This window comes from Salvia splendens, chromosome 22, assembly GCF_004379255.2.
Source record: "Salvia splendens isolate huo1 chromosome 22, SspV2, whole genome shotgun sequence".
Lineage (NCBI taxonomy): Eukaryota > Viridiplantae > Streptophyta > Magnoliopsida > Lamiales > Lamiaceae > Salvia > Salvia splendens.
In genome coordinates this window covers 18,415,228-18,438,231 of record NC_056053.1, presented here as the reverse complement: position 1 = coordinate 18,438,231, position 23,004 = coordinate 18,415,228, and the positions used below count along the sequence as shown (strand labels likewise).

Genomic DNA, 23,004 nt, shown 5'->3' with positions numbered 1-23,004 from the left:
GCGATTAATCCAATAAATAATGACGAAAATTAGTTATATTTATAAAATATAAATATTTAGTTATGATAAATCTGAGATTTATACTTAAACTCAAACACAAACATGATCAAATACTAATATTTGAGATTTGTGTAAAATAAAACATAAATTTAAATATTTTAAAGCATGTTTTAAAACATGTTTATAAATTTAAATATTTATTAATGAATTAGAAGTTTCTAATTTATTTATTTATTATTATATTAATAAAAATTTAATATATAATTTATATGTTTAATATAAAATTGAATGTTATTTTTTTAGTTATCTATATTATAAAAATAATCAATGAAATTGTCCAATTCGGAGTCAAACAAATAGAACAATAGAAATTTTATCGGGTTTTCGGGCCAGCCCATCGGGTTTTCGGGCCTGGCCCTAACGGGTTGCGGGTTAATCGGGTGCGGGCTAATCGAGTTGTAATTTTATCGGGCTAGAAAATTTCAACCCTAACCCTATAAATTTGGCGGGTTATTCGGGTCAGCCCACGGGTTGCAGGCTGCATTGACATCCCTACTAGCAACCATCAAATTGTAGACCTACTATCTCCATATATATCTATATATTGACGTGCGAGTTGACTATACTTTTGTAGATAAATAATTAGGAGGGATGAATATAGTTTAATACTACTGGGATACAATTAACCTAATTGTTACTTATGAATTCTTTTTCGTGCTAACAACTTATATACGCAATATTTAGAGCGTCCACAATGGTGGCCCTTGAAGGCCACCAAATGTGGCCCGGCCACCATTCGTGGCTCTCTTGTGGCCTTCACAATGGTAAAGGCCACGAAATGTATAAAAACAATAGGGCCACGAAATGTGGCCCTCTCCAAAAAATAAAATTAATTTGTTTGCTTTTGTAATAATATTTTTTAATTTATGTCTAATAAATTTTATTAGTCTTTAAAATTATGATATTTAAAAATTTAATTAAAATAAAATAATTTGGATTGTAAACAAAAAAAATTCACAACCTGTAACAATAATTTCGTTGTATTATATTAAAATAGGAAAATTATACAACGAAAGTGATCTAGTTTAAAAACACTGGGGGAAACCCAAATCACTCTACGACGCTACTTCTACGGTTCCAGACCTCTTCAATCATATCAGCCTGCAGTGATGAATGCGATATTTGGCTTCGCATGTCGGTGTACCGCTGGATCAAGTATTCATTACTACTTGGTACACCCATCTGCAGGGGCTCCATGGCAGTACCCGAGCTCGAACTAGCACCATCTTCCGGTGTCCACCGCTCTGCAGCAAATCCTTCGTCATCTATTATCATATTGTGCAATATGATACATGCAGTCATGATGTCTGCGACATCATTTTCGTGCCATTGTCGAGCCGGACACCGTATAATTGCCCATCGCGCTTGGAGTACACCAAAAGCTCGCTCCACATCCTTCCTAGCACCCTCTTGTTTTTTCGCGAAGTAGGTTTGCTTCGGTCCAACGGGTTGTCGGATCGTCTTCACAAACACTGGCCAGCGAGGGTATATCCCATCGGCCAAATAGTACCCCCTGTTGTACTGAGCGCCGTTGGCCATGAATCTAACTTGCGGACCCTCACCCCGGCTCTCGTCATTGAACAGGTGGGACGATCGTAAAACGTTGATGTCGTTGTTCGATCCAGCGACCCCAAAATACGCGTGCCAGATTCGCAAGCGGTAATCAGCAATTGCTTCAAGAATCATCGTCGGATGTCTGCCTTTGAAACCAGAAGTGAATTGCCCCTTCCTAGCCACCGGGTAGTTCCTCCACTCCCAGTGCATGCAATCAATGCTCCCCAACATCCCTGGAAAATGATGTACAGTCCCGTGCATATCCATCAGACGTTGGCAATCATCAGCCGATGGCTTCCGTAGATACTCTCCTTTGAAGATACCTTAATGCCCCTGCAAAACTGCCTCAACGTCTGTAGGGCAGTCGTTTCGCCCATCTGTAGGTATTCGTCGAACATGTCAGCGGGCCCGACATATGCAAGCTGTCTAATTGCCATGGTACACTTCTGGTATGTCGACAAGCCGGGTCGGCCGGAGGCATCATATCGCAAGTTGAAGCACCTGAACCGCTGCGCCAAACACGTCGCTATATGGACGAAGAGACGTTGCGACATTCTGAATCGCCGACGGAAAATTTCTGCCGGATAACGGGCGTTCTCGTTGAAGTAGTCCTCCATCAACCGATGGTCAGCCCCGGTATGATCACGGTCGAAAAATCGCCGATGATAGAATGGCCGAGGGACTGCCGCCGCCACCGCCTCAGCCGCGGCCTCCACCGCATCTTCCGCCTCGTCGGCTTCACGTTGCACCGCTGCAACAAGGTTTTGGAACTCCAGATCTACCGCTTGTTGGAATTGTTCATCGTCGGAATCCATAGTTCCAAGGTTGTAGAAATTGGAAGGAAAGATTGGAGCAAAATGGAAGTAAATTAGAGTTGGAAAAATGGAAATGGGAGTGTATATTTATAAAGTAATTTTCGAAACTTAAAAAAAATAAAAATAAATCCCGCGGCCTAGCCGCGAAACGCGTCCCGCTGCAGTGGAGGGCCGCGGCTCCCACGGCTCAGCCGCGTGAAGGCCGCGGCCGTGGCTCACCCTCGGCTCCCGGCCCTGCGCCCCGGCTCTCGGCTCTCGGCAATGGGGGGCCGCGCACCGAGCCGCAGGCGGCTCCCCCATTGTGGACACTCTTAGTTTATTATCGGAACGCATTTAAATGAGACATGAAGATCACGTTGAAATAATTAACGATATTTTATTTGGCTGTTTAAAGAAAATAATTGCATCGCTTACACAAAAAAAATGATAACTTCGCCAATAAAGAACAAGTGGAAATGAACTTTTGTTGACAAATAAAACCATATTATTACACTATTTGAAAGAGATTCTCGCATGTCAGCTTCGTTACTTTTTCCGACTTCCAATTAATAAAATCATGATTTTTATTCTAAAGAAATTACGAGGAATGCGGTTTAGGACCTTTATATAAGCAGATTTTAAAAGATTTACACCATTCAATAACTTTTCAATGAAGAAAATGAAGATTAATTTTTTTAAAAACTAATTAATATGGTTTAATGGTGTGAATTGTATACCACGCTATTCCGCTTTTGACTAACAATCATTTCACTTTCACATAACATAATAACTATTCTTGAATAAACAGATCAATATATTGACCTAATCAATAACCTAGCTTCCAAAGTTGAAAGTAATTTTTGGGTCATTGTTTACATTATTGGAATTGAATATTTAACATTGATTTTCTATAAATAACATCTAGCTAGCGTGGAATTTGTTTTCAATTTGGGTTATCTTACCTTTACCAGCGAAAGCTTTAAGTTAGTACTCTCGTAGGTTTTTTGTTCAGAACATAATATACTATAGCAACCTAGCCAACTACTATTTTCATGTATGCTAATATACTATATCTATGATCTATTGCTGAGGTGGAGTTGGTAAAAAAACATTTGGGAGTTGGGGAACATTTATATTGAAGTAAAAAGGGTTTTTTTGCAGGTAAATGCATTAATTTTCAACTTTTTCTTGTTTTTCCCTTAAACTTTATTTTTTGAATGTAAATACATGAACTTTAGTTTTTTCCAGTTTTTCTCCAAAATAAAAAAGCGAAACTGATGTGGCAAATTGTCATTTATGTGGCAAACAAAACTACGTCGTTTGGATTTAATTAAGTTTTAAAAAATTTAATGAATTTCCATGTCATCATCTTCCCCGCCTATCTTTCTCCTTTCTTTTATTCATTTATTCATCGTTCTTTCTAAATTTGTAATTAAGCTTGTGGAGAACTGCTCCAATCTCTAAATCCGCACAAGCCAAGCCATCAGTCAATACCTTCACCACATCAGATATCGAGGCCGGATTAAGAGATTAAACACTAAATTAGTTTAATTTTTGAAAGAAAATTGGAGAATTGGAGTTTGACGCTATAGATTGTGACAATGATTGGACTCTACACATGGAAGTTCTATGCCTACAAATAAAAGAATGCTTCGAGATGTTGGGGTTTCTTCTCAAACAAAATTGTTAAGAGCTTTGAAATTTTACCCGAAAGATTATTTTTTCGGGTTTTAGAATTGGGTCATTTCTCCACATACTGAAGTACAGAAGAAATGATGAATAGTGAAAGAGAAAAGAAAGGGGAGAGAGATAGGTGAAGAAGATGATGACATAGAATTTATTTTTTAATTTTAAAAATATAATTAATGAAAACGACGTCATTTTGATTGCCACATAAATTGTAATTTGCCACATCAGTTTCGATTTTTTATTTTGGGAAAAAACTGGAAAAAACTAAAGTTCATGTATTTACATTCAAAAAATAAAGTTTAGGGGAAAAACCAGAAAAAATTGAAAGTTCATGCATTTACAGGCAAATAACCCAAGTAAAAAATTAACAGCATTAGCAATGAAAATTGAAATTATTAAAAAGAGTTAACTATAGTTTAGGTTATTTTGATTTAACCAGCAACATGTCTTCTGCTACATAAAAGTATTTTGATTTCAAGATAACTTTGTCCGTGAAGAAGAATGTAGAATTTTTTGTTCGAGGCTATATTTTCTAAATTTCGTGTTTGAAATGTCGAAAGGAGAGTTTTCGTATGCTTTATTTTATTGACAGATGCTTTTACATAACATTTATGCAAAATATCAAATACTCAATACTAATATTATTTAAAAAATGATTTGGTAAATGTTTTGAGTCCATTGTAGCTCTCAATTGAGTTCAACTTGTCCCTAACATGAAATGTCGAGCTCCGTCATTTACTATTTGAATATAACTTATCATTATGTGATTTGTTTGGTTTGCATGATTATATCCCCGGAATAATTATGTATTATGTATGATTCATGAGATTGAATTTGATCACAATTCAATATTAAATGTATAATCATATGATAATTAGTCATAATAATCCCCTTCAACTAAAATAATCTCAAACTAAATCTAATGATTATTTTACTTAACAAACCAAGACACTTAGATAAAAGGAACACAACTATACTAAAAGTAATTGAGTAACATAGGCATTGAGATCATCACCGTCTCTTTTCGTATACGACTAAATATCATATACAAAAAAAAGCATGCCAGCATAGTATTTCATTCACCCACTTAAATATCAAGATCGATGAAACAGAACTGAAATTTCCAGTCATGAATTTCTCTTTCGTATCATATTTAATCAATCAAAAATAATTTTGTACAAATTAACAAATCACCTCCAATTATTGAACCCTTTCCCTTGTAGTTCTTGAATGCATCAACGCCTTATTTTTACTAGACAGCAATTTTGACCAAAACCCCCGTTTCAATATCCCAACGCTTCGATCCTCCTCTTGTTTCCACGCCTGCGACGTCGATCGGCTCTTCTTGAGCGTCTCCTTCTTCCAAAGCCTCGATGAATCCACAGCCCTCGAGGGCGCGTATCTCAACACAGGAGAGGAATACGAGGACTCATCCGAAGACGAGAGGGATGAAATATACGAGGACGAGGAGGAAGACAAGGAGGAGGCCGAATAAATCGCAGGTCTCTTGGCGTGGCCATTGGCTAATCGGAAAAGCTTCTCGTTGAGGCAACGCGAGCAAACCCCGGGGGATTGTGTGTGCTTGGGGTGTCTCTTGCAGGGGGCATTGGCTTTGGTCCTTCCATAGGCTTTTTGGATCTTAGGTCTTCTCATCAAAGATTCCATGTTTTTGTGTGTTAATGAATTTTTTGCTTTGGTTTGTATATATATTGAGGGAGAGTTGGGTTTGCATGGATATTTCCACGATGTTTCAAGAGAGGTTTTATAATTTATTTGTTCAAAAATAGGCTTTTTTTGTTCAGACTTGAAAAGTCGGCTTACGGAAATATAGACTGAATTGCACGCTTGGATTGTGTGAAATTTACAAATTTTGTGTTGAATAGGTATAAAATGATATTTTCAGTATGATATTTTATTTGCTAAGGAAATTCAGTCTCTTGGATATTTTAAATTTATATGACCTGAATTTGTAATTGGTGTACTTTTGTATACCTTGCTTCCTTGTGTAGCATATGTACCTTTATATTTTGGTATTTAATATATATGATATGTGTTCAAACGACACGATAATAACATGATAACAACAGAAACTTGATTTGCATGATTAAAATCTGATATTCCATGATTACACCTGATTTATGATCAAAATATGATATTACATGATTACACCCGATTTATACGATTAAACCTAATTTTTAAACAAAATTTACATGATAAAAACTAGATTTACATAATTTAAACCCAACTTACATAAACATAGAGAATAAAATTAAAGTATAGTTTTTATTCTTAAAGTATTAGTAATATTTTTAGCAGGTTATTTGAACCCAACTTAATCCAATTTGAACTAACCTAAAATTATTGGGTTCTTAATAGGTCAACCGGACACAAACCCAATTAGAATTGATCCAAACCTTTAATTATGTGGGTGTTCGTGTCAGATTTTTGCGTAGATAATTGACTTATGACATTCTTGTAGATATATGCTTAATTTGAAGGACAAAATCACCAAAATTTGATAACTAATTGTAATAATTGTTCATTCTAATTAGTGAAAAATCCCATATAACAAAAGAGCTAAGAAGTATAAAATCCAATTCTCCTATTTGCACAACTGAAAAATGAAAATATTGAATAAACTTGCAGATAAAATCATAAAATATAACGACTCATCCGTTACATAATTGAAATGTTAATCTTCTGATACGATCCTATCTCCCAATTATTTAGTATCTTTTGATTCACCGAATCTTTTCCATATCTTTGTTTTCTTATTCAATAAGTTAGGGTAGTAGTATTCTAGTATTATAAATAGGAGATGATGTTATCATTTTAATCAATGAATGAATATATTATTTTGGCCAAACGCCTTGCGATATGCTATGAATCCATAATTCCCTACGCTACCTGCTGCCCGACAGAATCTCTCCGCGCACAGCCGGAACGTATATCTGATCTGTAGCCGTTGCCCGACGGGTTAGAATCCGCGCACAACCGCCCAGATCCTTATCCCCGCCGCCCACACGGGCGCCGGATTTATCTCTTCATAGTTGTTCTCCGTTCTACCGAACGTTAGGGATTTAGGTCCTTAACAACTGGTGCTTTCATCCAGTACTCATGATGCGTTTCAACAACAACAACTACAACAAGAACAACGGCAAGGCCGTATGAGGCTCAGGGCGCCAGGAATCTTACCCGGCGAACAGGTTTGGAGGACGTCCTCCGACGGCGGGCCGACGCTATGGCAGGGGGTTCCACAGACACAACATGGACGATGGCGAGGGGGAGACCCGACAGCCGGATGAGTCCCGCCTTGATGAACCCATTTCCAGTAAACTAGATCGCGTTTTGGACAGATTGGACAAATTCGATGCTTGGAGAGACGACATAGATCGTCGTTTCGAGAATCTTGACCGTACTTTGTCGCGTGAGACGGAACCTCCTTTCGGTTTTGACGACGGCGATGATTGGGATTATGGGGATGTGTGTCGGCAGAGATCAGGAGATAGGGGTTTGCGCGGGAGAAACCCTAGCGGGGGATTTCACGAGGGCCCACATGAGGATAGGGCCCGACGCGATAGTGGGGGTCGTAATGGACCGGGATGGACCACGCCGCCACGACCTGAGCCAGCTCCCGACGGGGGAGAGCATCGAAGTGCAGGACAGCCATGGCGAGACCCATCGCCGCTCCCGCTCGCAGATGGACCAACTCCTCCACGACATCCTAACGCGAGGTATCGAGGGCGCTTTCACGACCAACCCCATCCGTGAACCATTGCTAACAATTGGGATCAAGGGGGGTGGGACGATCGCATAGACCACCGTCAGCGACAGGGTTTTGAGGAGTATCCGAGGTGACACCAACATCTTCATAATGACCGCGCCGAGCAGCCTACATACCGGTCACCGTAGTCCGACCGTTTTCTGAGTCACGGCACAGCTCCGTTGACTGCCATTGCCCCGCCACGGTCTGGCTTTACGCACCGTCCACAACAGTCCAGCAAGTTTATTGATTTGGGGAAGCAGCGTGGTCTACCCAATACTCCCAATCCCATGGTTCGTTCGCCTTGCCCAGCCCAATTAGCCACCCTAAGTGATTACAACGAGAAACTGCGTATTTATAGATTGGAGCAAGCCGCCCTTCTCGCCCGCGTGAATGCATTGTTTGAGAAGAATATTGATGACGATAATCTAGCTGAGGATGTTCCCGACAGCGTTGCTCACAATGGGGGTGCTAATCTTGTTGTACCAAATGACGAGTCCTTGGAAGAGATCATCAAGATCGACAATACGCCGCTGCAAGTGCTCGTCGGGGCATATGATTAGAAGATTGATGATATTAGTGTTCCAACACATAAGGAATTGGAGATAAAAGATGATGTAGCGACTTTGCTGGAGAAAGAAAATAAAGCCGAAGCCCTTCGATCTAGTTTAAAGCCGAAAGAAAAAGATTTCTGTGTGTTGAGTGATAAGCCGAACAAGAGAGAGAGCATGGAGAATCAGAGCCTTGTTGATAACATCGAGGCTAGATTTGATATGAAAAAAATAGGACAGTCAAGAGGAAATGGAAAAGAAGCGAAGGTTGTTTAAGGATGAGCTTAAATTAAAAGCAGAAGAATTGGGTAAGGCAGGGGATGGTCACTCCGGTTCGCAAGCACTTGTTTGTGTCTATGTGGATTTGAATGTCAGTGATGTTACAAGTATGAATCCTTGATTACCGTCGCTCGACGCCGATGCAAGGTTGATTCCTCCGAGAAATGGCACGCCGTGTTTGAGCATTCATGGAGGTGTGGCAAAACTTTTCATTTTAGCGTTGAATTGTCACGACAACAATGTGGCGGGGTGTCCACCATATCTTATACCCAACACGGTTCTCTATTGGTGATTTTGGGGGGAAATGGTGAAGGGAGACGCACAACTATTCGGTGGGCATTTGATCCAGGAGGAGATACCGCGCCAAAGCTTCTACTTTCAACTCTCTTCGTGGTTTTATGGTTCCTACCTTGAGGACAATGTGGATTTCAACCATGGGGGAGTTGATACGATCCTATCTCCCAATTATTTAGTATCTTTTGATTCACCGTATCTTTTCCATATCTTTGTTTTCTTATTCAATAAGTTAGGGTAGTAGTATTCTAGTATTATAAATAGAAGATGATGTTATCATTTTAATCAATGAATGAATATATTATTTTGGCCAAACTCCTTGCGATATGCTTTGAATCCATAATTCCCTACGCTACCTGCTGCCCGACGGAATCTCTCCGCGCACAGCCAGAACGTATATCTGATCTGTAGCCGTTGCCCGACGGGTTGGAACCCGCGCACAACCGCCCAGATCCTTATCCCCGCCGCCCACATGGGCGCCAGATTTATCTCTTCATAGTTGTTCTCCGTTCTACCGAACGTTAGGGATTTAGGTCCTTAACATCTTCTCACGTTCGTTTTTCTTATTACATAAGTAACAAGCATTGAATAAAGGTGGGAGAACTAATCTAAAAGCTTGAAATTTTATAATCTCCCATTAAATTAAAATAGGCACATACCAACTATTTTATTGAAAAAGAAAAAAATAACATTTTTTCAAAGTTAGTATATGATTAATATTAGCATGTACTAGTAGGGTGGGCAAGGTGTACATATTGTCTGCGTAAATTTCAAAGTATTTATTCTTTGTGGGGCCGCCGTGGAAGTCACCGCACCGCTTTGTATTTTTATTTTCAGTAAACCAAGTCATCTTTTCCATTAGGTTATAGATTTAAATTTTGAAAATTTTATTTAACTTATTCTCATAAAGTTAAAATTTAAACAAATTATTCCTCTAACAGATTTAATAAAATTAAATTAAAAATGGACTGTATAAGTACATTTCATTAAATCCATAACGTGTCATAGTAACTTTTTGGTTTTATTATTTTTATAGTTGGCGTATTCGATTACTTAATTAACGACTTTAGTTTTACATTTTATATGCAACAATATTCCCTTATAGTTGGAGTAATTTATAAGAGATAAGTGTTTGACTTGTTGAGTTTGGTCTTATTATATTACTGCATATTAATGAATTTACATATTCCATGATTTTCCCACAGAATTTTTTATGTTATACTCCTCTATTCGTCCCATTAAATATGAAGTTGTTTTCACCATGTGATTTTATATAGTACTAGTACGTAGTATATTATTTGTGAGTGCTAAATTTGCGAGTCACTTCAAATTGCAAAAATAATATCCTTTAAATTAATGATTTTAAGTAGTACGTACGTTAACCGACTATTCTGTTTATTTTTTTGATAATCTCATCAATTAAATATGTAGTAGTAGTAATATTTTGTGAGAGCTAAAATTGCGAGTGACTTCAATTTGCAAAAAATAAAAACATCCTACATTTATTTTTATGACAATCGCATTAATTTAATTTTTGTCGAACTTGGAATGATATTGTAAACAAATTGCAAATATCGTTAAAATATGTCATAATGAATAAAATCAATAGTAATCAATCAATCCGATTTAATATATTTAATGTTTCGATTACAAAGTGACTATCTTCTCTGAGACAGAAGCACCGATAATGGTTTGGGTTTTGACATTAAAGACTTGAAACAACTCATTTTGATAACCAAAAGTGGACCAATAGCACGTCGGGACGTGGCAGCACGAGCACCGACATCTACTGTTCAATTATAAACTAAGTTTATATACTTGTAATAAAGCAAACTCACGTGTTTGAAACGTTTTTCCCTTATACTATGACTTTGTCAATTCCTCTAATCCCTATAGTCATACATAGAAAATAGAATACGTCAAAAACGAATCTACTACTACATTTGCATAACGTAGTTTGCAAGTTAAGACAGGTCAACACACCATTTTAAAAGACCACTACAATTTATTAGTAAGCTAAAAAAATGCTATTTTCAATGGTGTTACTTGTTCATAAATTCTACGAAAATTTAATTTTGCGTATCAACTTAACAATCTGCATGGTAATTACACAACTATTAATTTGATACTCCCTCCGTCCCGAGCTACTCGCTCATTTCCTTTTCGGCACGGAGATTAAGGAATGAGTGTATAGGAAAGTAAAAAATTACGGCTGTAGGTGAAAATTTTTACTAAAAATAGAAAGAGTGCAAGTAACTTGGGACGCCCAAAAAGGAAATACATGCGAGTAGTGCGAGACGGAGGGAGTACAATTTTGCAACCTACAGAGATTTCGTTAGTACTCTCTTAGTTACATAGTTTGCTGATTTCAGCAAAAACGACGTAGTTTCAGTAACTGCAATGCTATTCCCATCCAATCATGAAACGCCAATTAATAAGTCATTGTTAGCATCAATATTCTCGTCAGTGATAAAATCAGATCAAACTACTTGTTCAGTGAGAATTGTGAATCGTGATAATTTAAAGTAAAACACGAATTCGTTTTACAATTAGATAACTAATTTGGTTTAAAATTTATAAGTTGAGTTCTACTATATTTAATTAATGAACTAATGGTAATGGTACAAAACTTGAGAGAGAAAAAGAGAGCTGAATACACATGGGTAGAACCAACTGAATCTAAACCTAAATCCAACCAAACGAGTCTTCCATACCATACTATTAATATTCACCCAATAATTGCATCCTAATAAAAAAATTCCAATTCAAACTAATTCATGAATATTATTTCAAACTCAAAATAGTACCACAACCAGTTCAAATCAGACTTGTGTGAATTCTTTAGGAAAAGGAAATCATTTTCTCATCAGCTTATTTTTAAAACATATCAGACTGAGCTGCAACATCTCAAGGAGAATAGAAACAGATATTCTCACCAAAAATGCTTAAGAAATCTCTACCGAGCACATTCATTTAGCTGATTCGGAACTTTGTATAGCGCACTGAGACACGTATGGCTTTAGCTGAAAAAATAGACGAGCATTTGAACAATAAAAATAAGAAAGAATCAATAGTTGACATTAGTAGTAAGTCAGTAACCAATTGAATCATAAAGCATATGTGAGCAGAGCATTATTAAACTTGTGAAGCTGCAGAGTTAAAAGATAGATATGCCACTTTAAGACAAGGCCAAAGGGGGCCTCATTCTTCTCCACCACGAGCCTACTATTTTCTTAAGAAGCATATACAGCATTACATATACACACACAATAATGTGCACAAACATAATACCTTCTTTTAGCAAATGCAATTTTTTGGCCAATATCACCAGTTACATTGGAAGTAGATGACTAAAAAATTGTTCGGTGACCATTTTCTCTAAATCATCCTATTTCCAATTTCCAATTTCTGGATATAGTTTATCAAACTAGTTGAGTTTCATATAGATCATTTAATTCTGAGGGGAGCTTGAAAACATTTGTTACTCAGAAAAGGAAATGGAACTAAGGAAAGAGACACCTCAAGAGAGATAAGCTTAGAATCAGTGATTCTTTTCATGTGTAAGCTGTAAGGACAATAACATGTGGGAGTTATAGGAGATTCAGGCTCCAAGTGCATTGGATGCACCACTTTACATATTGATACCTTCCAAAACAACTTAGAACAAAACTCATTCCTATGTTGAGTGTCTATAGCTTCCTAATGTGTGCCCTTAAGGTTGTACATTCCATGTTTCTTGAAAAAGAATCAAGTACACACTCTTATAACTGATCACCAGATGAATTTTTCATAACTTCAGTGCATCACAATCACCAAAACTAATTTGAATCCACCAAAAATATGTAGAAACAAAATCCTTTATTCAGTGAATTTACCTATGGAATGAGGAGTTTTCGCTACAGATGAACAATAAAGGTAAGCACGATACAGAAGGGAAAAGAGTGGGTGCTAACTGCTAAACATTAGAAGCCCTATACTGCCCTCTCATTCGTGGTAGCTCATAAAATTACAACTTACCAGGACAGTCACCACAAATTAGACTAAAAGCCATCGTAGATATTGCACTCATAATTCTTATATTAAAATCTAGCTCTTTCAGCATATATAGAGGAATAGCAAGCACCTTCAGTTGCAAACGAACAATTTTTATATCTCGGACAAACCTTTTGGAAATAAATTGACTTATTTACCTTGAATCCGGTCAAATCTGGCACCACATAGTTTGGCAACTTTTCAGGAACTACAACATAACCACCTTGACATAATATCCTTCAGAGTTAGTCTCTTTAGCTTTACACATCAACCTTACTTAGAACACCATTTCATGAATCATGATCAAAATAAACAAAAATCATACTCCATATAACTAAACCAATGTAGCAGTAACACACTACGAATAATCTCAAACTAACAATAATATATTACATCACTACAACCAAATATTTTTCTGATAAATCACAGAAAATGTGCTCCTTCAGTAATTATAGACAAACAATAAGCCTATCTCAAAACACAATTATATCACCAAACATAGCATTAGCAGTGCCTTCAAAAGCAACATCATGATCCATTTGCACACATAAATATATTTACATATGCAAATGGAAATAGCAACAGAAGCAAACGCAGGTAAAAGTGGCAATAGCCAACACCTTCAGACTCTGAATTAAGGTATAGTAGGGTAATTTAACAAAAGTGGAAGCTGACATTTGATGAGACGACAGAGAATAGAGAACCTTTTCGAGTGTGGAAGCCGGTGGGCTTGCAATTTTTGCCCTTGTAATAGCCTTTAGGGCTCCTCTTCGAAGTCAGAATATCCAGTGACGACGCTCGCTTCTTCCTGAATGCCCTTCCAATCCCCAATATCAGCCCTAACGCCATTTGTTCTGTTCACCTATCTTCCCCCAAATTTCTGCGTCAGTAAACAAAACTTTGAAAAAATTGATAATTGGAGTGGGCCGCAATCACAATGGGCCACACTGGATTTCCCTAAACAAATATTTTAGCCCATAAATTTCACGCATATGTTTAAAGGGAAAAGAGGATGAAAATTGCACAGAATAGTTCATACCGTAACAAATTTATGTCAAGTGGTATCTATATTTTATTTTGGTTGGCTTGTGTTCACACCTAAATTTGGGTCCAAACCTAAAATCTTAAAAATAGTTATAAACTAGATTAGCATTTTAGGTCAAGTGGTATCTATATTTTCTTTTGGTTGGCTTGTGTTAACATCTAAATATGGGTCCAAACTTAAATTCTTAAAATAGTGATGTGGAGTAAATCATTCACTCTTGTTTTAGGGTCGAAACACAACGAGTCTCATGTTAACAATTGAATCTGAAATGTAGTATGGCAGAATGAATTTAGTTATGTATCTACTGTATGTTTTCTCTTAGTCACAACGTCTCTCTCTAACATAGAGAGTATTAGAAAGTATGTAGGGGATATTTAATTCTATTCTACAAAATATCAATCACTCCATTCATCCCCATTTTGTATTCTGATTTTTTATTTTGATCCGTCCCTCCCTTATTGATTGTTCCATTGCAATTTTACTTTTATTCCATTAACTCATTTTACTTTTATTTTATTATAATACTAATAAGTACTATTAATACTATAAAACAGTATGAGTGACATACTATTAATTTTTTCGAACCACTTTTATTTAAATTTCTTAAAACCCGGACCAGATCAAAGTGGAGTATGCAGTACGGGACGGAAGGAGTACAATTCAATATTTTCCTATGATGTACTCCCTTCGCAACAACTAAGTTGGGACAATTTTTTTGGACATTGAGATTAAGAAATTGTGTTGAATACTTTGAATGGAGATAAAATAAATCGAGAGACAAGAGAGAGTAAAGTAGAAGAGATAATAAATTAAGAGGATTAGATATTTTTTTGTTAAAAAATGAAATGCCTCAACTTGGTTCAGATATCCCAAAAGAGAATACGACTCAATTTAGTTGGTACGGAGGGAGTAGTTCGTTCTTTTTCTTTGTGATTATCATTCCTTATTTGACACTACCCATCAAAATCAACTTGCCAAGAACTTCATTGAAAACCTTAGAATTCAGTGTTTTTTATATGATGCCTGCCAACTAATCTTCATATCATATCGAACAAATGATAGTTCGATAATTCCTCATTCAATAATCTCCTTGATGATATTGATCGCTGCTCTATTGTCTCAAAACAGTTTACTTATTTGTGTCAAGAATAACCAATCTTTGAGATATTATTGAAAGGATGAGGTTATGGGCTTTAATAAAATATCCTAGAGTGTCTCTAACATATCTTTACGCTCTTTAACATGAGAGAAACGAGCAATTGCATTGTTACATTTACAACATGATGACAGAATATAAGTTAAATTGTTACAATAGCAAATCATTAGTAGTAGCCAAGTCAAACTAAAACGAAGAAATAAAGAGAAGAAACATGTCAAAACTAATTAATATAAAATACTCCCAGCTGCTTCACGCCCATCTTCTTGATTGGGAACGTCTCTTTATGGACATATAAATATGAATATGTATGTATACATATAGATATAGATATGTTCATGCCTTCATTTTCCATCAACAAGGAGAAGAACCTCCATCGACAATTCAAAATTTCAAATAGAAATGTTTGTATTAGCTCATGCTTTCTCTTTCCTTAGCTGCAGAAGAGCTCCCATTTCCATACCGAAGAAGCTCAGATTCACCTTTTAATCCAATTACCTCTTTGCACACATTTTTTTCCTGTCATTTCATGGAAATTGCACGTTAGTTCTCAGCTTCATATATTCATTGATATCAACATGCATATGTTTGAAATATAGTCTCTTTACCTCTTAGTTAAGACGACTATCAGGGGAAGGACAATGATCCAACGAGGCCGTGTGAATCAGCTCCGTTGCTTTGCAACCACCCCTCTCGGTTACTACTAAAACAAATTCAAACCATTGAAATTTCAGAAATGAGAAAACTAACAATATAGAACAAAGTATATAACAATTCAAAATTTTGGAATTTAATGATAGTTTGCATGAACTAAAGAAATAAGAAAAATTACAAAATAGAAAATTTATGTAATATGATAATTGTTACTTTAGCATCGTCCTTAAACCTATCACCAATCAGCATCATGCTATTTGTCTACAATTCACCAAAGTACAAATTAGAAGTCTAAAAAGTTAAACAAATGATGATGATTGTTGTCTGATTTGTGACTATTAAGAAAAACAGCTCCTCACACACAAATTATAGCTATATGCTTATAATTATAAGATGCATTGACATTTAAGCATTGTCTTATTCATCGGTTTTTTTTAAAAAGGAGAACAAAAGCATTTGCATTTGAGTTCTATAGTCAGATGTTTTAATGATTTCGACAAGACTGGGTTTATTTGGTAAAAGAGTAATAATTTGGGACAAAAGAAATGACAGAGAATAGACATATAAACGCATAGTATCAAAATAGGCTTAAATCAACCAACCTATATACTACTTTAAGAAAAGGAGAGCACTTAAGTCAAGAAGATACTGATAATTTTTTGGTCATGTATGAAAAATAATTCCTTTCGAAAAGGAATAATTAAGAGCAAGGGTTTTTTGTTCCTTTGAAAGAATTGAATATTACGCTAATAAACTAATTCGAGAGAAACAAATTATTCCATGGAGAAAAAGAAAAGGCATATGTGGGAAGGAAGTGATTGCTTTCTCACTTATCTCAATTTGGCTTTTTTCCATTAACTTTATCTAAGTCGCCCATTATCCAACCTCAGATGAAAATCTTCCAAAAGAAAAGATTAAAAAAAGAAAAAGAAACAAAAGCAAAAGCTGCCACAATAACCCTTTTTATTCATAGAAAAAAGCTTTTGAAATTGTGGACGTGAGAATGCACTTCTGAAGTTCAGGTACCATGCAAAAAGGAAAAGGAATTTATTAATTATTACTACTATACTCACATGATTTCGTAGTCTTCTTAGTACATGTGCATTCTTATTATATATATCTACACATATATAGTACATACTTAGTGTGTGTTTTTGTTTACCTTGAAGAATTGCTCCACAATGTAGGAGTGGTGGAGGGGTAGTTTAGGTCATATTCTTGTTGCATAGTTCCACCGGAAGGTCCGCCCCCCCTCTGATCCAAGAACTGCCTTAAGCTCGACCGGTCCCCCCCGCTCGCCACGGTTGACAGGTCATCTTCAATTGACCCATCTGATTGACCTTCAACAAAAAACAAAACACAACAAGTCAAGTCCAACATTTTTTACTTCCACTACATTTTCCCAAGATGTAAAATCACATGATTATGTTCAAAATTAATGTCAAAATGTCAATTCCAAATAACATAACATAGCATAAACATACCTGAGGAAGCCGCAGGTTTGTCCGTGGTCTTGTTAGTCCGATACATCTACAAGTTTGACAAACAAATTAATGAAAATTCAATATCCCTATGAGTGTAGTAGTGTATGAGAATGTATCAAGTCCTAGCCATGCATTATACTAATGTAGTGAATATGATTAGGATTAAATTAACAAGTGGAGAATGAAGGGGGAAAATAGGCAGCTAGTGTTGAAATGTGAAGATCATAAATAAACCTAGTGCTACTGGAAGTAATACTAGTGTAAGAATTTGTTCTGAGCCATGTCTGAAAAATCATCATTAATCACGAGGTTGATGTTTGATAAAGTAGTAATCAGCCATATTATTGAAAAATGATGACTTTTAGCTTTGTCTCTTTTCCATTCTCTCTCTTTGTTGTCAGCCCCAAGACTTCTTTATTGCATTTCAGTCTGCAACCTTTCATCGGCTACGGTGCCGGAGAAATAAACGGAGTCCACACAAAAAGATAAACACAAACAGCTAATTTCCTGCCTTCCTTTTTTTTCCCGAATTTCACTCCTTTTTTATTTAATTCAAACACACAAATTTGCTCATCGCCTATCCATTACCTGTAAATGGCTCTTCACATGCGCCAGCGTGAGATCCTTCACATCCATCAGCTCCAGCACCGACTTCGGCGTCGCCCCTAATTCCAAATTTACAAAATTCAATTAAAGAAAATAAAGAGTTTAATTAATACTTTTAACACGGAATGGTGAAGAATTACTCTCATGGCCTCCGAGGAGTTCAACTGCATGAACGAAGCGGCTGTGGAGGGTGCTGGTCCATCTCATCCTCGGCGCTCTCATGCTCCGTTTCGCCGGATATTTGGGGAGGAACCGCGACGATCTCATGATTCCATGATGGGAGGAAGGAGGGGCTTCGTGAGAGGAAGGGCCGACTCCGTAGAGGTAGGCGCCGCCGCGGTAGGGCTGCGGCGGGGAGGGGCCGAGATTCAGCATTGGCATGTGGTGGTGATCGGCGACGAAATAAGGCGGCAGCGGCGAGGGGTAGGGCATTTGGTAGTAGCGCATCTTGGGATCCTTGTTGTCGAGGCCGAGGAACGGGAAGGGCCGGTTGGGATAGACCGGGATGCCCTTGATCGGTCTGAGCTCGTCCGGTTCCGCGGCCGGATAAGGGTTTTGTGCCTTGTATTCGCCCTTCTGGAGCTCGTCGCTTGGCGGGTGGCCTAACCCGCCCAGCGAGAGCTCCGTGAAGGAGCTCTTTGAGCTGATTTCGCAGCTTGGTAGGCTGATGTTGAGAGACAGATCAGGAAGTGCTGAATTGGAGCGACCCTCCAACGAGGGCATCTTTTTTTTTTTTTTTTTGGTGCTCAGGGTTTCCTTTCTCGCTCTTCACTCACTCTTCCAAATCAAGATCTCAAGCAAGGGAAAGGAAGGAGCATAAAAGAGAAAGGGAGGAGGGAATAAAGAGGGGCAAATCTTTTTTTTTTTAGGATTGAATTCTTTGGAAAGTTGTGATAAGACTGGTTGTAAATATGCTTGAAAAGGTAGTGCGTTCTTGAAAATGGAGATGGTGCAGAAAGAAAGAGAGGGGAAGGGAAAAATTGCAAAGGGGAAATGAGGGAAAGGTGGATGTGTGGTGAAGGGATTAGGTGTATGGTTTAATTCCTCGACAGTATATCTTGGAAAATGACAACAGAAGTAGCCAATTTCGCTCTAGTCAAAACAATTTTATAAATTACGTTGGAGAATATTTTAATTCTTAATGAGAAATATAGTGCCCACTTTTTGATTTCCTTCCCCGTAGTCGACGGGTTAAAATTCTTGAAACAGAAAGTTAACCCTCTTCTGTGATTCTTTTCCCCCCACCCTCTTCGCTTCTCTCTCTCTAACTTTTCATTTCAGACACACCCACAATTCAAATTGTGTTTCCCTATATCATTAACATTTTTTTTTCTTCCAAGAAAAAATTTCAAGACTCATCCTTGACTTTTTTTATATTGACCAGATAATTAAGTAATTTATTACTAGTACTTGTATTATCTTGAACTAATCATGACAAAACCTTTTAGCATAAATATTTTTTATTCTTCTTTGGCTATAATTAATATTTCTACGTTTCGGCCTCATTTATTTTGGGTATGTCTTGTTGTAACTTTGTGTGAACACTTATTCAGCTTTGGGTTCATTATTGTAATTAGTATGATAAATTGATATGGAGTATATGCCATCTATAATTGCAATTTTATTGACAATTTTGAAACGGGTGTAATAATACTTTATTATTTTTCTAATAATTCAACTTGTGTTGAAGGTGTATGACATGAGACATATTTAAATCATTAGTTATGAAGTCCTTATTTTTGTTGTTATTTGAATTGTCATGCCATATCTCATTTTACTCTTTCATTATATAGTACTACTAGTACTAGTATATTTTGTGATATAAATATATTCGAAATATTCTGTAGAATATGATAACAAGGCACAGCGTAGTCATCCTAATTTCTTACCTTATATTCTGCTCTAATGTTACGATATCATTAAAATATGGTACTATAGAATAATCTACAGAACAAAATTATATTAATAAAAATTGGAGAATCTTGTCTGGTTTTAAAATTTTTTAATGGGGGATATTAAATGTGCACACAAACATATGCAGATAGAGTGAAAGTAGAGTGATTGACTTGAGTGAGATCCACAAAGGAGGGTTTGTTTGGTAGTGTGTGTGTGTGCATAAATATATATACGGAGTATTTGATATTTGTGTATGAGTTGTGCATTAACATTAGCATGTTCTTCAAAAAAATTAAAACCCACATTACCTTCTAATTCCCTTTTCATACTCCCAAATATTCCCTTCTAATCTTTCAACAACTTTGTCTAGCATCTTGGGTGTTATTATGTCTTCCTCCACATATATGAAACCCTCATATACTCAATCCCCCAAATGATTTGGCTTCTTTAATTTTTTCAAAACCCTAGGCTGGATCGAAGGGTATAATAATGTTATTCTAATTTTGTTGTTGGGGTGATTTCATCTCTTCGTATTGGGATGTAAAATTTTCATACAATTTGAAACATTGATGAATTATTTTTCCTGCCAAACATGCTTTAGGTATATGGGTTAATTTTCATAATCCATATATTTATAGATAGGATGAACTTGTAAATGACAATTAATAGACCCATCATCTATGTATTTAGGGTGAAATTAAGCATTAATCGATTTGACTGGTAAATGGTACAGAATTCGTATCATATTATTAGCGTTAATTAGCAATATTTGTCACTTTTGATAATAATTAAAAGAAATATCGCGTCAAATATTTTTAAGTATATCAATCGTCATATTAAGATTTTTGGACTATAGGGATGATATGCTACATATCATATGTGAGCTCATAATGTGTGCACCGATCCTGTTTGACTCACGTTTAGCATTGTTCATTTCGATTTATATATTTAGTTTGATTCTAATACATTAAAAATTGTTATTGAAATTTTCAATTTCACAAAATTCATAAAAATTAAAGCTTGATTTGCACGTTTTCTCTATAATTTCAAATAAATTCATAAAATAACAAATCAAGCTTTAATATTTATGAATTTTGCGAAATTAAAAATTTTAATAACAGTTTTAATGTATTAGAATCAAACTAAATATATATATTGAAACAAACTATGTTAAATATGCATCAACTGGAATTCGTGCTCACATTCATTTTTTTGGACTAAGTACTTCAATTTGTAAACTATTACTACAACTTGTAATTTTCCTTTCTCATGATACTGAATAAAAAATTTAAATTGTTTTACTAATGATCAAATTCATTCACTTAACTTCATTTTATATTTTGCTTCTATGCGGATGTGCCGCTACGCCAAAAAAAAAAACTGCTAAGGATATTTTAAAGTCAATTAAGGACTAAAAGGTATTGGTACAATATAATGGTTTATATTTATGATACAAAATTTTGTTTATGAGAGAAAATGCAAGCTATATAGTAGATATATTTATATTATTTCCAGTAGGGTAGGTGATCAAAGTATAATTAATATTAAGTGTATAACTAAAGAATAAATCTCAACCATCCGATTAAAACGATCTTGTTCACTATATGGACATTTTAGTTCACAATATGAAATTGAAAACAATGAGTGAACCAAAACACCATTATAGTGAAGTATTTACTCTGTGAAAGATTTAGTTCACTGTAATCGCGTTTTGGTTCAGTCCTTGTAGTGAACTAAATCACTCTTATAGTGAACTAAATCGCTCGTATACTGAACTAAATTCGTGTTCTCTAGTTATGCATTTAAGTAGTGATTTCCCTAGATTACTACTCTTCCATGTAATCTATATTAAAATTATATTTATTTATTTTCATTTTAATAATTAATGAAAGAATATTTTTTATTTGATGTCATTAATTTATAAATCATAGTATATAATTAAATGGTATTTTTTTTCTTTGCAACTTTAAATAAAAAATTAAAGAATAAATCAAGCTTCTATTTTTAATTATAATTTAAACCAAAAATAAATAAAAAATTGAAAACGTGGACTTTATGAGAGAACGTAGGTGTGATTTGTTGCTAACTTTCTTAAGTTGTTAATTCATCAATGCAGTTTATTAAAAATATCAACACACTGACATTAAAATGTCAACATAAACTTAGTTGATATTTTAATATACTGTAATGAAATTGATATTTAAAATGTCATCAGAGCATATTAAATCGTCAATACAATTTGTGCTAATATTTTAATGTGATCGTGTTAACATTTTTTAATTCATTGCATTGATGAGTTAACAAGTTAACAATTTAACAAGAGTTAACAAGTTAACAATTTAAGAAAAGTTAACATTATAACACACCCATTATGAGAACTTTGTTCATGGATAATATATGTATCGTATAATGCTAATATACATTTTTTTAATTAAATTTAAATTTTCAAATTTTGGACAAAATCTATTCGTTTCGATCGAGTTGGGGGGGTCATAAATTTTAACTAAATCTCGTTAGGTAGATGGTTTGTTTTTCATTCGCTTGTATTCATTCGGTATTTAATAGATAATCGTCAGCATCTTAAATTCATTTTTCTTCTTTATTTAAATTCGCTTTTTGCTATCCAAAGTTTTGCTATGATTGCTCTACGCGATTCGATCCAATATATTAATTATGGAGTGAATTATATCTCCATGCGAATTTATATCCGCATAAATGATACTCCAAATAGAATTGTATCCAATATATTAATTATGGAGTACTGATATATTGGATCAAACTCATCAATAGAATTGTATTTTAAATATGGAGTGAACTTCATATTCTAACAAAAGACTTTCATATGTGAAATTTGTATTCAACCATGTTATTGGAAAATGATATGGGATCTTTTGGGACTTGAGGGTCTCTTGTAATGTGACAGTGCATTGATGAGAATGGGATATATCTATAAGATCATACTCTCTTGCTCGCATCACAATAATCGAGTATTAAAAAACACATTGAATATATTTTTCAGATTATAGTTCTTAATTCTATCGTGTTCATCTCAAATTCTTTATATCTTATTCTCTCTATGCAAAGTTGTCATGTTCTCTTGTATAGATAGTCACATAAGCAAATATTCGATTAAAGATTTCAACTTTC

At 35.5% G+C, this 23,004-nt stretch overlaps 2 protein-coding genes across 4 annotated transcripts; both read right to left on the bottom strand.

Annotated features, from left to right (window-relative positions):
* Window positions 1-11,748: 11,748 nt before the first annotated feature.
* LOC121785951 (39S ribosomal protein L41-A, mitochondrial-like) lies at window positions 11,749-13,946 on the bottom strand. The gene is made up of 3 exons (XM_042184444.1): window positions 13,721-13,946; window positions 13,175-13,239; window positions 11,749-12,007 (listed from the first exon to the last, which is right to left on the bottom strand). The coding sequence occupies exons 1-3, from the start codon at window positions 13,863-13,865 to the stop codon at window positions 11,954-11,956; spliced, it is 264 nt and encodes an 87-aa protein (XP_042040378.1). The 5' UTR covers window positions 13,866-13,946; the 3' UTR covers window positions 11,749-11,953.
* A 1,349-nt stretch (window positions 13,947-15,295) lies between these two features.
* Window positions 15,296-19,026, bottom strand: LOC121786206 (transcription repressor KAN1-like). 3 transcript variants are annotated; one of them, XM_042184789.1, is made up of 6 exons: window positions 18,102-19,025; window positions 17,944-18,020; window positions 17,356-17,401; window positions 17,034-17,211; window positions 15,826-15,920; window positions 15,296-15,736 (listed from the first exon to the last, which is right to left on the bottom strand). In XM_042184789.1, exons 1-5 carry the CDS (start codon window positions 18,682-18,684, stop codon window positions 15,845-15,847), a joined length of 960 nt encoding a protein of 319 aa, XP_042040723.1. In that variant the 5' UTR covers window positions 18,685-19,025; the 3' UTR covers window positions 15,296-15,736; window positions 15,826-15,844. The 3 variants fall into 3 exon arrangements, with proteins under 3 accessions (XP_042040723.1, XP_042040725.1, XP_042040724.1); XM_042184791.1 differs by having other exon boundaries at window positions 15,826-15,917; window positions 18,102-19,024; XM_042184790.1 differs by lacking the exon at window positions 15,296-15,736 and having other exon boundaries at window positions 15,825-15,920; window positions 18,102-19,026.
* Window positions 19,027-23,004: the final 3,978 nt, after the last annotated feature.

Coding starts and splice junctions, on each gene's coding strand:
- LOC121785951 (XM_042184444.1), bottom strand. CDS start 13,865: ATGGCGTTAGGGCTGATATTGGGGATTGGAAGGGCATTCAGGAAGAAG. Junction 13,240..13,720: donor CGGCTTCCACACTCGAAAAG/GTTCTCTATTCT, acceptor TATTATGTCAAG/GTGGTTATGTTGTAGTTCCT. Junction 12,008..13,174: donor CAGATTTGACCGGATTCAAG/GTAAATAAGTCA, acceptor CTATTTTTTCAG/CTAAAGCCATACGTGTCTCA.
- LOC121786206 (XM_042184790.1), bottom strand. CDS start 18,684: ATGCCCTCGTTGGAGGGTCGCTCCAATTCAGCACTTCCTGATCTGTCT. Junction 18,021..18,101: donor ACTCCTCGGAGGCCATGAGA/GTAATTCTTCAC, acceptor ATTTGGAATTAG/GGGCGACGCCGAAGTCGGTG. Junction 15,921..17,033: donor TTGTGGAGCAATTCTTCAAG/GTAAACAAAAAC, acceptor AATTTGTTTTAG/TAGTAACCGAGAGGGGTGGT.